The sequence below is a fragment of the Mizuhopecten yessoensis genome, unplaced genomic scaffold (genome assembly GCF_002113885.1).
Source record: "Mizuhopecten yessoensis strain PY_sf001 unplaced genomic scaffold, ASM211388v2 scaffold8931, whole genome shotgun sequence".
Taxonomy (NCBI): domain Eukaryota; kingdom Metazoa; phylum Mollusca; class Bivalvia; order Pectinida; family Pectinidae; genus Mizuhopecten; species Mizuhopecten yessoensis.
Window position 1 is genome coordinate 267,824 of NW_018407794.1, and position 17,662 is coordinate 285,485.

At 37.3% G+C, this 17,662-nt stretch overlaps 1 protein-coding gene across 2 annotated transcripts in view; it reads left to right on the top strand.

The window, feature by feature from the left end:
• The window catches only part of LOC110456844 (WD repeat-containing protein 86-like), a 66,842-nt gene that overhangs the window by 43,693 nt on the left and 5,487 nt on the right, over window positions 1–17,662 (top strand). For both annotated transcript variants that reach the window (XM_021507843.1, XM_021507842.1), the window contains 2 exons: window positions 9,393–9,528; window positions 12,284–12,387. In XM_021507843.1, the coding sequence (XP_021363518.1) occupies window positions 9,393–9,528; window positions 12,284–12,387 (240 nt within the window). The remainder of the gene's footprint in view (window positions 1–9,392; window positions 9,529–12,283; window positions 12,388–17,662) is intronic.

Sequence of the window (17,662 nt, forward strand, 5' to 3'; positions counted from 1 at the left end):
TATATTACCGTTCAACCTCTATATAGATGTAATTGAGCACTTGTCGTCATCAAAATTAGGTTGTGATAAAGCGGTAAATCAGAACCTCAAATTATTATTATTATTATTATCACTACCATGACGTCACACCAGTAACGTTATATACTTCTGATACTTGATTGGTAATGACTTTCTATGTTTGGAAGCAAAGAACGAGCATTGTATAACGTGTGTATTCATTTAATCATGTCAATATTAAGGCAGACTAGTTGCAGGAAATCTTTACACCCCCTCCCCATGTTTCTTGTATTTCTCATGGTAATACAAACTGGTATTCCCTGTGAATCTCCTATGTCGTTCCAATCATTAATATTTAGTATATATTCGTTATGCCAGATAAAAAATAAGCTGAGTTGTGTTAGCTTCCCATTGACGTAACGACAGACGTGCTACATATTCTCGGGAGACCAGTAGCTGTGTCTACTGTTGCTTGGTGACGTCATACTAGTCAATATAGAGCTCATGAATCTCATTTTGATTAAGAAAGAAATATCAATATTTTATGTTTTGACAACGGTTTCCATACTCTTTCTAATTACATAAGCACAGAACTGCAGCCATTGTTCTTCACCATATCGACACTAATAACATGTAGGCTGGCCTTGATTGTACTAATCAAACATTTTACCCACCGGATCTGTCAATATTCATCGGAAACCGAAATTGATCGGAATGACGAGCACATTTAAGTTTATTTCTTTCAACTTTTTGTTTTTATTAATGTCTACTTATAAAGTATAAGTAGTGCAGGTTTTCATGCAGAGTTTTTGTACCTTTTTTACAACAGTCCGTCTCTACATGAACTGGAAAAAATGACATTGTTCTTATTGAAATTGGCAAGATATTCACCCTTTTTTGTTCCTGTTGGGAAAGTAAAATACGGCTGTAAATATAGGCCAAACGTCACTGACAGCCGGCAAACGAAGTATACAGGGAATGTCCGAAATTTCAATTTCAACATAATTTATTGTTAATACAGTAAGTAGTACATTTTGTATTTGTATACAATAATGAATAGAAAAGGGGTGAGAATGAAAATATAAAAAAATGTAACAAAATAGCCTAAGCTCATATCCGTATTTTCCTGAAAAAACATCACCCTTCGTCCAGATGTAAAAGTATATATAAACATACGTTAAATATTCTAGTATCGAATACCCCGCTTATCTCGAGCGTTTCCCTGGAATCGAGGATGAGAATTGATGGCAGATTCTAACTTAATATTTATCCTTTGTGACTGTTCTTGTAAACAAGATTCACTAACCATCAAACTCATAAAGCAGGCCCCTGGTGCCTTTTGTTTTACACCAGAATCACACACATCACAATACTTTTTTAAGCTATTTTATTCGACCACAATAACAAACACAATTATCAAAAAACATAAAGGAAGAGAGAAAATCATGAAAGAAAAGGAATGTATAACAGAAGAATTTATAACAGAAGAATTCATAACAGAAGAATTTAGAAGAATTTATAACAGAAGAATTTAGAAGAATTTATAACAGAAGAATTTATAACAGAAGAAGGTAGCAAAGGCAGTTATATTAAGTTCTTTCCAATCTGGCCTTAAACTAGTCCTTACTTTCGATAACAAAGACTAAACTATCCTCTTCAGACAAGTCTGGACGACAACAAAGTATAACATTGAGTGTGATATTACAAATACAAGAAATAATGTCAATCAAATCTTGACGTTGTCGAGTCGCTGAACTCCACGAGTTTTTACAAGTATCAAATAGTTTCTGTGTTGTTCATCAATTGTTTGAGTATTCAAAATGTAAGGCCCCCCGGTGCCTTTTGCATTACTCATGAATCACAAAACGTCTTTCATGAGTTTTAATTGGTTTAGGCCAAGATTACACGGACCTTGAAATTGTTATAGAGTTGAATGTCTAGACATGGACCAAAGTTTGTCGCACTACAACAGACCGGAAATACGTCATAATAGCGGAAGAATATGGCTCCTGTAGTGCGAGAAAAGGTTACATCATAATAGTTCTAGGACTACAAAGGGGAAGGTCGTGGTATTATTATCAGTTCCGGTTAGGAATGACAAAGTGCATCTAGACTTTAATAAACTGCTGCTGTGCTAAACTTGAAAGCAGCCACAGTTCCGTATCTTCTTACCGAAGATACGCAGAAAATAACCGGAGTACACAGAAAGTGAAAGTAGATCTTGTAAGAAGTTGAATTGAAAGTGAACGGGTTTAACTTGTGATGGTGTTCGGGTTTTTTTAACTCTAATACAAAACTCGTGTATGATATGTATGGTAAAATATAGTCTTAACTCTAACACAAATCCCGAGTACGATGTGTTAGGCAACACATAGTCTTAACTCTAACACAAATCCGGAGTATGATGTGTAAGGCAACACATAGCCTTAACTCTAACACAAATCCCGAGTATGGTGTATAATGTTGCATATTGCCTTAATTCTAACACAAGTCACAGGTGTAACGTTTAAGTTAACATAAAACCTAAACTCTTTCATAACTCACAGGAGATATAATGTTACAGGTAACATAGCCTTAACTCTAACATAAATCACAGGAGATTAACGTGTAAGGTAACATATAGCCTTAACTCAACATAAATCACAGGAGATTAACGTATAAGTGTAAGATAACATTATAGTTTTAACTCTAACACAAATCACAGGTGTAATCTAAAAGGTAGCATATAGCCTTAACTCTAACACAAATCACAGGTGTAATCTAAACGGTAGCATATAGCCTTAACTCTAACACAAATCACAGGTGTAATCTCAAAGGTAGCATATAGCCTTAGCTCTAACACAAATCACATGTGTGATCTAAAAGGTAGCATATAGCCTTAACTCTAACACAAATCACAGGTGTAATCTAAAAGGTAGCGTAAAGCCGTAACTCTAACACAAATCACAGGTGTAATCTAAAAGGTAGCATATAGCCTTCACTCAAACACAAATCACAGGTGTAATCTAAAGGTAGCATATAGTCTTAACTCTAACACAAATCACAGGTGTTATCTAAAAGGTAGCATATAGCCTTAACTCTAACATAAATCACAGGAGATTAACGTGTAAGTGTAATATAACATTATAGTTTTAACTCTAACACAAACCACAGGTGTAATCTAAAAGGTAGCATATAGCCTTAACTCTAACACAAATCACAGGTGTTATCTAAAAGGAAGCATATAGCCTTAACTCTAACACAAATCACAGGTGTTATCTAAAAGGTAGCATATAGCCTTAACTCTTACACAAATCACAGGTGTAATCTAAAAGGTAGCGTATAGCCTTAACTCTAACACAAATCACAGGTGTAATCTAAAAGGAAGCATATAGCCTTAACTCTAACACAAATCACAGGTGTTATCTAAAAGGTAGCATATAGCCTTAACTCTTACACAAATCACAGGTGTAATCTAAATGGTAGCGTATAGCCTTAACTCTAACACAAATCACAGGTGTAATCTAAAAGGTATCATATAGCCTTAGCTCTAACACAAATCTCGGGTGTAACGTTGCGGATGCAACGGTCAGAAAGCGCCATTTAACAAAGCACGATAATCAACAACACAGCACGTATTGACTATAAACAACAGTATCAACCAACGAAATACCTACTCTCTCCATGTAGGCCAATTCGTTCTATTTGGATCACTGTGAACTGAGGTTGACCTCTCACCTCATAATTGATTTACCTTTTTTTCTCGTGAAAATATGTGTTGGTCTTATATGGAAACCATATCAAACCATCATTAATAGTAATTCCTTGGTTCTTTGATCATTTATTCAGAAGATTGAATTATTTGAGATATATAGTGACCCGTAGCAAACAGGGGAGATAACCGTGTTATGCAGTAATGTGAGTACCTTTTTTATGCGTGCCTCATTTATCGAACTATATCTGTTGGTGTTATACGCTAATACGTGAATGCACGACCAAGAGAATTTTTTCTTAATATTTATAGTACATTTAAAGAAATGCATGTAGTTAGACAAGGGAGGTAAGCATGTTATTTAGAAGTGTGTTGCAGTCCCTCCCGAATTGCATTGTGGTTCCTATGGGAAGAGAGAATTTGAGTGAAAAGGGAGATTTGCCTGTTCTGCAATATTCTCGACAAGGAAGGAAAGCCTGTTGTTTAGTATTCTCGGCAAAGGGAGATAAACGTTGTATGGAGTAGTGGTAATTAGTTTAGTGGTCATGTCAACGAAAACAAGTTGTGCGCATGTACGTAGAGGATGTCGGGGGTTTTAAGTCGCCATTCGTACGATTGTTATACGATATCTGAAAATCAGCGATAGGCCTTCCCTCTGCAACAAGAAAATGTATGAGAAATCATTTAAAATCATTTAGAATCATTTAAATTTTATATGAACTTAATTCAATTTTTGCTTTGTTTGATTGGGTTAATTTAATGAGATCATGCCATCTGTTATCACCTATAGAATACATGTAGATGAACCGTCCGTGTCAGTTGATGGTAGGAGGTACGTTTGAAATAAGTTATTTACCTCCAGGCAGCTATAATTCAGAGTAATTAGGAGCCGGCCGTTTATCCGGACGGTTGTCGCTGTGTTGGCGGACTTGAAATGTCAGATCAACTGACCTGATAAATACAAGTCGCATTGATTGCTCAGGCAATTATCATTTCAGTATGAAGTGCAAAGCATTTCATTGAAGACAATTTTCCAAAAAGAGAAACTTTTTGTTTAACATATTCATTATAAAGGGTAATGTTGAATGAATTGCACTTTTTGCAACACACAAATGTATTTTTGTCGCAAAGTTTATTTGGATTTTTTTCATATTTTCTTAAATTTCCTAAAAAGACATTTTAAAAATAGAAACTTTTTTTTAGCAATGGTAAATTTCAATGCCGATTCTTTCTCAATTTTATTCACGCGGCGTTTACAAACATTATACGATAAACTTGAACCGATCAATTTAGTTCAATCGTCAGCCATCGTTTTACAAATTTAGCATGGTTTGATGTTTCCGCTATGTTGACAGCTATTATGGTTAAGATGATTGGAGTGCCTGAGCTGAAAAGTCCTAGGATGGAGAAGGATTGACCATCCATCAGGATTGTGTAAAATAGACCGCTCGTCCAAAACCAAACTTTACCATAAACCTTAATGGTACATCTTAAAAAAGATCCAGTGGGAATGCCACACATTGTTCATTAGGGCATGTGGTCACAAGCTTCCTGTCTTCTAGACCGGTTCTCTCTAAATCACATAACTCTAACACAGGCGAGAAGTTCTCCCATGTGGTACTCTCTAAATCACATAACTAACACTGGAGAGAGGCCATCCACATGGTACTCTCTAAACCATATAACTAACACTGGAGAGAGGTCATCCACATGGAACTCTCTAAATCACATAACTAACACAGGAGAGAGGTTATCCCACTTGGTACTCGCTAAAGCACATAACTCTAACACAGGAGAGAGGTCATCCCCATGGTACTCTCTAAACCGCATAACTCTAACACAGGCGAGAGGATATTCCACATGGTACTCTCTGAATCACATAACTCTAACACAGGTGAGAGGTCATCCACATGGTACTCTCTAACCCACATAACTATCACGGGAGAGAGGTCATCCACATGGTACTCTCTGAATCACATAACTCTAACACAGGAGAGAGGTCATCCACATGGTACTCTCTAAACCGCATAACTCTAACACAGGCGAGAGGTTATTCCACATGGTACTCTCTGAATCACATAACTCTAACACAGGTGAGAGGTCATCCACATGGTACTCTCTAAATCACATAACTAACACAGGAGAGAGGTTATCCCACTTGGTACTCTCTAAAGCACATAACTCTAACACAGGAGAGAGGTTAATCCATTTGGTACTCTCTAAACCATATAACTCTAACACAGGCGAGAGGTCATCCACATGGTACTCTCTCAACCACATAACTAACACTGGAGAGAGGTCATCCACATGGTACTCTCTGAATCACATAACTAACACAGGAGAGAGGTCATCCACATGGTACTCTCTAAATCACATAACTAACACTGGAGAGAGGTCATCCACATGGTACTCTCTAAACCACATAACTCTAACACAGGCGAGAGGTTATCCACATGGTACTCTCTGAATCACATAACTCTAACACAGGAGAGAGGTTATCCACATGGTACTCTCTAAATCTCATAACTCTAACACAGGAGAGAGGTTATCCCATGTGGTACTCTCTAAATCACATAACTAACACAGGAGAGAGGTCATCCACATGGTACTCTCTAAACCGCATAACTCTAACACAGGCGAGAGGTTATTCCTCAGGGTACTCTCTGAATCACATAACTGTAACACAGCAGAGAGGTTATCCCATGTGATACTTTTTAAAGCACATAACTCTAACACAGGAGAGAGGTTATCCCACTTGGTACTCTCTAAAGCACATAACTCTAACACAGGAGAGAGGTTATCCCACTTGGTACTCTCTAAACCATATAACTCTAACACAGGAGAGAGGTTATCCCATGTGATACTCTCTAAAGCACATAACTCTAACACAGGAGAGAGGTTATCCCACTTGGTACTCTCTAAACCATATAACTCTAACACAGGCGAGAGGTTATCCCACTTGGTACTCTCTGAATCACATAACTAACACTGGAGAGAGGTCATCAACAGGGTACTCTCTAAAGCACATAACTCTCACACAGGAGAGAGGTTATCCCACTTGGTACTCTCTAAACCATATAACTCTAACACAGGAGAGAGGTTATCCCATTTGGTATTCTCTAAAGCATATAACTCTAACACAGGAGAGAGGTCATCAACAGGGTACTCTCTCAAGCACATAACTCTAACACAGGAGAGAGGTTATGCTACAGGGTACTCTCTAAAGCACATAACTCTAACACAGGAGACAGGTTATCCCACTTGGTACTCTCTAAACCATAAAACTCTAACACAGGCGAGGGTTATCACACAGGGTAATCTCTAAAACACATAAACTGTAACACAGGAGAGAGGTTCTCCAACAGAGTACTCTCTAAACCATATAACTCTAACACAGGAGAGAGGTTATCCCATGTGGTACTCTCTAAATCTCATACCTCTAACACAGGAGAGAGGTTATCCCACAGGGTACTCTCTAAATCACATTAACTGTAACACAGGAGAGAGGTTATCCCACCGGATACTCTCTAAATCACATAACTTACACAGGAGAGTAAATAATACAAGATAAAGAAAGTCTAGAGGAGCGAACCCTAAAACCACATACAAGTACATTACAATTAAGATGAGAGGCGAGCCTACAGGAGGTACTCTCTAAAACTGCATACGTTATATATATACACGATAGGGGGAAATCTACAATGATCAAGGTACCCAAAACCACTTGAGAATGGAAAGTTTATCGAACTTGTGACAAGGATTGTGAAATACTCGACTTAGGTTCGGGTTTACGCTCCGCGTGAGGTCGGGCTTTACACAGAAATCAATGGCTACTAGGCCGTGTTGTCGTTGCCTGACTTCCACTGTTTGCGGAGGTAGTTCTGGTGTTCATCGGGGACAAAGAATGTTAATGTCCCGTGGATAGAAGTAAGTCTTGAGTATTGGATCAACAAGAAGTCGTGTATCCAATTTTAGTTCTGTGTATAGAAACAATTGTGTATGGTTTTCTTCAGACAAATAAATGCATGGGTATCTTGTTTCAGCTGCTGAAAGCTGTTTGGTATGACAACCGTCCCATATGTATGTCGCATTGTCTCTTATGTAAACAGGGAATATTGGAAACGTTTCAAAGCAATTAACATTGAAATAGCCTTTAGAATGTGGAGGTCTCTCTGGAATACCAAGTTCAGATTTACTATTTGTCTTGTTCATAGTTAACACGTTTCGCAACAACAAGATTAACAAGAGTGTACTGAATATAAAAAGGGGCCAAATCCGGATTCGAACCCTGGACCTCTGTCACTCTTACCACCTGTGCTACCTATACAACTCAGTACGCTTAACCCGTCCCCTTGCAGAAAGTTATATCCAAAACGAATTGAAGAAACAGTTTAACGTGTATGAAAAACTACCTAGGAACTCCCTATTAGTTTGCCTCCAATGGGACAAAGAGCCTTTCATTTCGCCAAGGAAAAATGGAGGAAAAATCTCGAAATACAACATACACGAAATCACACGATCTTCAGTACTTGTGTATATATAGTAGAGGTTTTAAACGTACTGGTAACTTTGCAACTAAAACGCGTCATTTTCGAAATCATGTGTGACAAATGGCAGTAAAATATCTTTACCGAATAAGTTTAAATGCTTCCATCATGGAATTCATAACAAATATCGTTTCTGAATTCTCAGGTCCCTGTGGGTGACGGTAGATTAGCCACTAGTCTGCTAAGTTAACAAATGACTTTCATTAGCAACAAATATAACTCTAGGTCTCCTAACCACTGCTTTGAAAAAATATATACTCAAAGATATGAACTCGCGTTATGTATATAGAAGCTTTGCCATTAGATGTTTGCAAGTTATATTCAAAATGTATGTGACGTAATGATACTCTCTAAACATATTTGGAATCGTATTTTAATAACATAGAGGATTTTCATATTTTTATGTAAACTGTGATAGATATATGTGTATGATAAGTTTGATATAACATACTATTGGCGGATTGATTGCTGCGTCAAATCATACTCTCTAAACGTACATCGTTTGCTTGATATGCCAGCAAACCTGTGTCCAATACCGCTAATTGAGTGCAAACCACCCTGTTTGGTTTATATGACAGTTAAATCCCCAACGTCCCTTATTATTATGTTATATGACGTCTCCGATCCCCCCCNGATATTACTACAACGTCAACCAAACCACTTGAATGATGTCGACAGGTATGGAATATTAGCGACCGTTTATACTTTTAGCACGAGTTCAATATGATAGATGTTCCTACTTCCAGGAATTATGTAATAACCACTCACACTGATACATGGTATATAAGTTGATAATACTGACTGACAAATATAAGATTACAGAGATTCGTTGCGCCCTGAATTTAAATATAAAGGTTAATGACCGTTCTGCTGCTTCAGGGTCCATGTTCCACTTTCTTCACCTCATCGATGTTGTGATGTTTATAATAAATAGTACGGCCTACTGGTACAAGTTTACCCGGTCTTTATCCTTTCCAATGGAGAGATATATCGATAGAAGATTATCTTGATCGAGTTTTATTAGATAATATTCTTGAAAGATGAATATTGCAGTAGAACAGCGAAAATGTTGTTTTCAGACACTAATTATACTTGTTTTAATCGAGATATTTGGGCCTTCAGACATACCACTTTAACGTAAAATTACTTTGTTACAGGTTGTCAACAAAATGATGTACACCGGAAGTTCAGATCACACCGGAAGAGCTTGGGTAACCGAGTTTGGAGACTGTACCCGAGTGTATAAAGGTCACAAACACACTGTGAGCGTCGTCAAGGTCAGAGACGGTCTAGGTCAGTATCAAAGAGTTGTGTTTCCATTTCTACAAACCAGTACTTTCGGTATACTGTATCAGAACTGGTATACACACTGGTATACAATGGCATATATTAGAAATATGATGTCTTTGATCAGACTTTTTTGGCAGGGCTTAACATATTTGTAGAAGATTCGTGTAACCTATCAAATATTTTGATTCTATTTGGCTTAAGTCAACCGAAAATGTTTCGCTAACTAACAGAAAATATAAAAAAATAAATAAACATTGGTGTTCTTATATTAAAGTCTACACATAACAGACAGACAGAAGATTAATTTTCAATTTTTGAAAATTATAAATATTTTTATGTAAGATCGCATCTTCTGTCTTTGAAACACAATATTTGTTTACCAGAGACATGAAATACAGTATGTTGGATGAAACACGAGGCAGCTACACAACCTTCATGATTCGACCGAACTAATTCTCAACGGAAATAGTATTCAAAATACGGGGAATTATTTATACTGTGTTGAATCATTTTCATTGATTTTATACCTGGCGAGATCTGTATACCTGTCACAGGTGAGAAGCCGTGTCGTTACCAGGTGAGAGATGACGTTCTGTATCAGCACGGTCGGTTGATGTTATAGTTCTGCCGATGATCTCGCCCTATCCTTGTTTTAAAAGCCCGATTTAATAAAAAAAAATAAAAAAAAAAATAAAATCATACTGAGTGTAACGTGTATACACTAAAAAAGTTAGCGGATGATTGGTTTTGGAAAATTTATCGCACGGAGTATAACGTGTGTACACTAAAAACAAACATTGTGTACAGTAACCCAAGTCGACAGATGTGAAACCACACGAATATTAAAGATAGCCATGCAATATCACATCGTTGCAGTTTGTCGTTAAGATTGCTGTCGAAGTCGATGTAAAATATATATTCTGTTTATTCTTTGAAAAAATAAAATAAAAGATTTGTCCGACAGGCTTAGAAATAGGGCAAGAAATGTAATGAATATCTGTTTACTGGATTGAACTGAAGCTGTTGACTTTGAAACTGTAATTATAGGACTAGTGATCAAGGAACGCCGTAGTTATATACTCGATATCATTGACCTGGTTGGTCTTTCATAGTTGGGTAAAGTTATGAAAGTCATCACAGTGAAAGGAACTGATGGGCTTCCGTAGTTTTATCTTCTTGCTCTGTCTGGCCCTCCATATTTTATACTATCTGTTAACGTCACCAAAGTGAAGGACACCAGCAAAGAATCACAACTAAAGAAGTTCGCGGCGTTATCAGAGTCTGTATCTATAAATACATAAAACCGGTCGTGACGTAACTAACAAACGCGTCATTGCTTCACATGTTTTTGGGTTAGTCGTTTTCTCAGTTTTCTTCGATGGAAAGTCCCTCTCCAATATTTAATTACGCTTGCATTCCTCAGAAGCTGCATACGAATTCGGATAATATTGAATAAATCCTAGGAGGTATGCCGTCGTAGAACCTTTAATACCGTACAACGATAACGGACGATTTCGAAAACTCGAGTGTCAAAAAAACCCATTTACGCCATGCCATATACGGTTTCTTGTGACGTCATCGTGTGATGTTTTAAGAGGACTCTACGTTGGCTCCTATTTTACTGCCATGGCATCCTCAAATTTCAAGCGGTTTCAGAGAACATCAGTGAGTGCAACGTTAACCCCAGGACATTATTAGATACAGCCTTTTTAGTAAAAGTGTCCAGTGTCTAATTTATTTTATTATTCAAGTGAAAAACCAAAATGACAGCCATTCACTTTCTTTTTTGATTATCGTGAATATCTATGGACTGGATTACCTGCCTTAGTGTTATTTCTCTCCACTAGGCCTCGCTCTTTGTATTTCGTAGCAAAGCGTAACGGTAGCCGAGAGTAGTCCGAATTATTCTGACATTTATCGACTTTTTTCATATCAGTCTGTCGTCGATTAACGTCAGAACTCCGGCCCTCTATAATATGCGGGAAATATGCGACCCGCGCCCGGAGCGCACTTCAAACTGATATTTTAGAAACAAATCGTCACTTTCACACACATATCGCACATGGATCGAAAGATCTATTCTTTATGCACTAGATGAACATACATAACATGCCTCAAACAACTAATACAATCACTAAAAACATATTTTTTCAAACTTACTCTGTTTTACTCTAGTTTTTTGATAGCCCCGCCTTCCAATGCCACGTGACTAAAATCTCGCCGGCCTACGTCATAACGTTGGGAAATACCTTCGGTAACGCGAGATCTCGTCAAGTCATGTGACATTTCTCATGGCCTAATTTCCATAAAAAACATGGGTTGGTATAGAAAACGTTGGAATATGCTTTTCGTAATGATCTTTGAAACATGTTATTGATACCACCTAGTGCATAAAGAATAGATCTTTCGATCCATGTGCGACATGTGTGTGAAAGTGACGATTTGTTTCTAAAATATCAGTTTGAAGTGCGCTCCGGGCGCGGGTCGCATATTTCCCGCATGTTATAGAGGGCCGGAGTTCTACCGATATGAAAAAAGTCGATAAACGTCAGAATAATTCGGACTAGCCGAGAGTAGATACAAAGAGTAGGTACATGGTAGGTTTATTTTCCTATACGCAGTTTCTTGTTGTTACAAAGTCTTTGAACTGTCTTGAATACCGTTTGTCCTGGAGTATAAGACCAACATCGATGTGTTTTCAATGTGAAAATCAGTTTAAAGATAACAAATAACTCACTTTTACTTCTGAAAATTCCAGTCTACACTGCCTGTGGTGACGGTATGGCCCGTTGCTATGACGCAAAATCAGGATCGCAGAAACGGGAGTTCAATGGCAGCACGTCCTCCGTCAGCGCCTTACAGGTGAACAGAAAGTCAAGCTGCTTCATCTTTTTTTTATTCGTCCTTTCAGCGTGTGACTTCTTGGTGACCTCTACACCTCTTGACTATCCCTGTGCCTGGCTGTTTATAATATATAATGCATGTTTTCTTTCTCTCTTGTAGCTAATTTTCTCCTGCTGAACGAGTCTGCTTTGTAAGATGTATCACGGACTTAGATAGCAATCTAATCTAATTCCGTGGATGTATCTTCTATTCTACTGTTCGTCCTCTTGTCCGTCCTACCGACCGTCACTAGTGTTCCCAAACTTACTTCACATCTGAAGTACATTGTCTTGTATTGCCCTTAGATATTGTACCTTTTCATAATGATTTCTAGACGTTTTTCTTGCCATGTAAACAGATATGTGTTAGGAGAGTGGACTCAAATTGGATCGGTACCCAAATGGGATCACTTTTTGCAAAACAACTTTTCAATCAATAATTGTGTCATTAGTTCAGTTATTACAATAATGTCGCCACATAATACATCACCCTGCACCATTTTTTGTCTAAAGTCTAGTAAGTCCTAAAGATGATTATTTTTTAAGTTCCAGTAGCATCAGAAGACGTATTTCAAACTTATGATTTTAATTTTTAATTGGGTTTTTGTATGTATATTGTTCCAAGTGGCGCGTACGATGACTATACCTCTTGCTTTGGGCTGAAGGAGTAAATTCAGCGTATAGAAAAACTTGTACAAGTTTCATAAAAATTCCAAAAAATTATCGTAGAATTCAAGCCGTGATCCGTTTTGGATACTGACAGTTACGAAAACCGGAAACGCTAATTGGTGACGTCAGATTGTTCAATAATTAACTCACATGAACCCCCATTTTTTTCGTTGATAAGAACAAACGTAGATTATAATATAATTCATCCTCTGTATTTTCAATGATTGAATAAAATGCTGGTTTGGTGCACTATTTTGGTTACTGCCACATTTAAGAAGGTTTTCGCCATTTTGACGAACAATTGTGTTAGGGCAAGTATCTATATGTGGTAGATCATCACAGAAAATTCCGTTAGTATACAATAAAAATGTTCTTATCCTCATTAAACTTTACATAGCCTTCTTGCAGTGAGTATAAAACCTTTGATCACGCGGTCCCTTTTTTATTCACACAGAGTCTATACGGTCTCATTATATGATAGGTGAAGGTTTATTGGGAGATTCCACTGTGACAAGTGCTAAATTGGATAATTGTTTTGACCTATAGCTTCAAATCCCCTCATTATTTATCATTAACAGCAGTTACATTTAAATAACGCATCAATGTGGTGACGTCTAACAGGTATATCTTTCTGTACCGTTCGGTTCACCTGATCAAGCAATGGGATTTTAATTGTCGCTAGTGACCTACAGATACAGTCAAAGATGGGAATAACAGCATATTCTGTTCATTAGTGACCTCCGACTTTTCGTATAGATATACAGTGGGTTATAAAGGGTATAACATCCGTAGTGAGGAAAGGCACTATATATGAATATTCATGAGCCATTATGACGTTTATATGTATCTGTGGGCGTATCTATTTTGCCGATGGGTACATGTAGCTGATGCTGCTACAGCTGATGTGTTTACTGTGTTACGACGTCACAACATAAATATCCAATAACGACAAGTTGTCACGTGAGAACTAATGGAATAGTTAATAACTTAGGCAAAATATCCCATGTGTTGCAAATGGAGTTGGGTCAGGTCTCTTCGTTGTTCCCTGATCAGTACGCAAAGACATCAAAGAAATACAAATCTACTTAAAACAGGTTCTTAACAGTTCAAATAGCTCTTTTGATTTCTAACATAGCTGCTGACAATTTTAAAAAGTCAGTAAACTTATTGTTCTCAAAAACCTCTATGAAATCTTCAGTCTAGCTGCTGAATAGTCAACCCGTAGACAATTGCATTTACAGTCTTTTGAATGCCATCCGAACTCTGTAGGATTATGGTGACAGTGTCACGGAGTGGTCAATATTATAGTACAGATAATCCGGTCTAATCCCACGCAGGTTAAGTCCCGTTCTATGAAACCTATCAAATTAGACCCATGTTTTCTAATACCATGTCTAGCACATGAACAAACATTAAGATCACACAGGGTGTCAGATTGGATAAATTTCATTGAAGTTAAAAATTATACAACAAATTTAATTATGTTTTTTTTTAGAAAAGTTCAAGTTGTAAAATTCTGTTAAGTGTGTCAGTCTTGTAATAGTTGCATGTTCTAGGGGCCTTTTTTCGTCGTCTACATTAAATGTTCGTTAAATCTATTTATAGACTACATTTAACTTCCAGCATTTCTTTCTGCATGTCTTTGCTCCAGCTCGACATGAACTCTTTGGAAGAAGCTATTTAAGGTCATACTTATTTGTTCAAAGCTAGATGTCTATTTTGAAATGCATCTATGTGACAGCCGAAATAAAATAAAGGAGTTCAGAAACTCAGATGCTTATTTCTTTGCGAATATTCATGAAATAGCGAATCAAGTAAAAGCTGAATCGAAAACATATTTGTGCATGTTTAGATATATAAACATGTCGCTTTGAACGAATGAGTGTATCTTTATCTTTCAGTTTCAGGTCTATTGCTCTCGCTGTCTTTCCTGAATCTACCTGCGACATGATGTTGCTCTCCGTCTTACTTCCTTTCTTCTGTATTCTCTAGTTTACACAGGTTCTGGAGACTCCACTGTCAGACAATACGATACAAAAACAGCAAGTTTAATGCATGTCTTCCAGGACATTGAAACACCCGTTAGCAGTATGGAGGTATGACAAGTGTATCAAAAATCAACTTGTGGTACAACACACGTGTCACAAATCATCTTGTGGTATAACACACACGTGTCACAAATCATCTTGTGGTATAACGCACATGTGTCACAAATCATCTATTGGTATAACACAGAGGTGTCACAAATCATCTAGTGGTATAACACAGAGGTGTCACATATCATATTGTGGTATAACACGGAGGTGTCACAAATCATCTAGTGGTATAACACACACGTGTCACAAATCATCTAGTGATAAATAACACGGAGGTGTCACAAATCATCTAGTGGTATAACACGCACGTGTCACAAATCATCTTGTGGTATAACATCGAGGTGTCACAAATCATCTAGTGGTATAACGCACATGTGTCACAAATCATCTAGTGGTATAACACGGAGGTGTCACAAATCATCTAGTGGTATAACACACATGTGTCACAAATCATCTAGTGGTATAACACAGAGGTGTCACAAATCATCTAGTGGGATAACACACACGTGTCACAAATCATCTAGTGGTATAACACACGTGTGTCACAAATCATCTAGTGGTATAACACACATGTGTCACAAATTATCTAGTGGTATAACACACACGTGTCACAAATCATCTAGTGGTATAACACAGAGGTGTCACAAATCATCTAGTGGTATAACACAGAGGTGTCACAAATCATCTAGTGGTATAACGCACATGTGTCACAAATTATCTAGTGGTATACGCAGACCTGTCACAAATCATCTAGTGGTATAACACAGAGGTGTCACAAATCATCTAGTGGTATAACACAGGTCGTCACCAAGGATTACGTTAGCTAGATATGGTCATTACCAAGGACAACGTTAGGAAATTGGTATTTGACAAGGACTAGTTTTGTTAGATGTCGGATACGGTTGCTACAAAGAACTGCATTTGGCAGATATGGTAAATTTCAAGAAAAAGCTTAGGTAGATATTAATGGTTACCAAGGAAAAGTTGAGGTAGGTATTAATGGTTACCAAGGAAAAGTTGAGGTAGATATTGTGGTAACCAAGGACAACTTCGTGCTGATATTGTGGTAACTTACAAAGGACAAATATAGATACATAGTGTGGTTACCGAGGACAGCATAAGGTAAATAATGATCACGTGATAGTGATGTATGGTGGTTACCAAGGACAGCATAAGGTAAATAATGATCATGTGATAGTGATGTATGGTGGATACCAAGGACAAATTTATTGATTTATGGTGGTTACCAAGGACACCGTTAGATATAGATGGTGGTTACCAATGACAACTCTAGGTATATATGTGGTTACCAAGGATGACTTTAGATATAAGATATATATGTGGTTACCATGGACAACTTTAGATATAAGATATATATGTTGGTTACCACGGACGACTTTACATATAAGATATATATGTGGTTACCCAGGACAACTTTAGATATAAGATATATATGTTGGTTACCAAGGACAACTTTAGATATATATATATATGTGGTTACCATGGACAACTTTAGGTATATATATATATGGTAGTTGACTGAAGCATGTGACATATTAGCACTCAATTATAGCATGTATGCATGAGAGCACCTAGACATCAGTGACCTCAGTGACCTCTGTGCTCTGTGGATATCAAATATGTATGTCCCCACTCTGTATACCATGTTATTGTGACTCTATTGATTATACTTGCCGTTCGGTTTTTCGTGTGGACGGTATTTTGTATAAGACATGTTTTTGGTGTGGACGGTTTTTTGTATAGGACATGTTTTTGGTGTGGACGGGTTTTTGTATAAGACATGTTTTTGGTGTGGACGGGTTTTTGTATAAGACATGTTTTTGGTGTGGACAGTATTTTGTATAGGACATGTTATTGGTGTTGATGGTATTTTGTATAGGACATGTTTTTGGTGAGGTCGGTATTTTGTATAGGACATGTTTTTGGTGTGGACAGTATTTTGTATAGGACATGTTTTTGGTGAGGACGGTATTTTGTATAAGACATGTTTTTGGTGTGGACGGTTTTTTGTATAGGACATGTTTTGGTGTGGACGGTATTTTGTATAGGACATGTTTTTGGTGAGGACGGGATTTTTTATAAGACATGTTTTTGGTGTGGACGGTTTTTTGTATAGGACATGTTTTTGGTGTGGACGGTTTTTTGTATAGGACATGTTTTTGGTGTGGACGGTTTTTTGTATAGGACATGTTTTTGGTGTGGACGGTTTTTTGTATAAGACATGTTTTTGGTGTGGACAGTATTTTGTATAAGACATGTTTTTGGTGTGGACAGTATTTTGTATAGGACATGTTATTGGTGTTGATGGTATTTTGTATAGGACATGTTTTTGGTGTGGACAGTATTTTGTATAGGACATGTTTTTGGTGAGGACGGTATTTTTTATAGGACATGTTTTTGGTGTGGACGGTATTTTGTATAGGATATGTTTTTGGTGTGGACGGTATTTTTTATAGGACATGTTTTTGG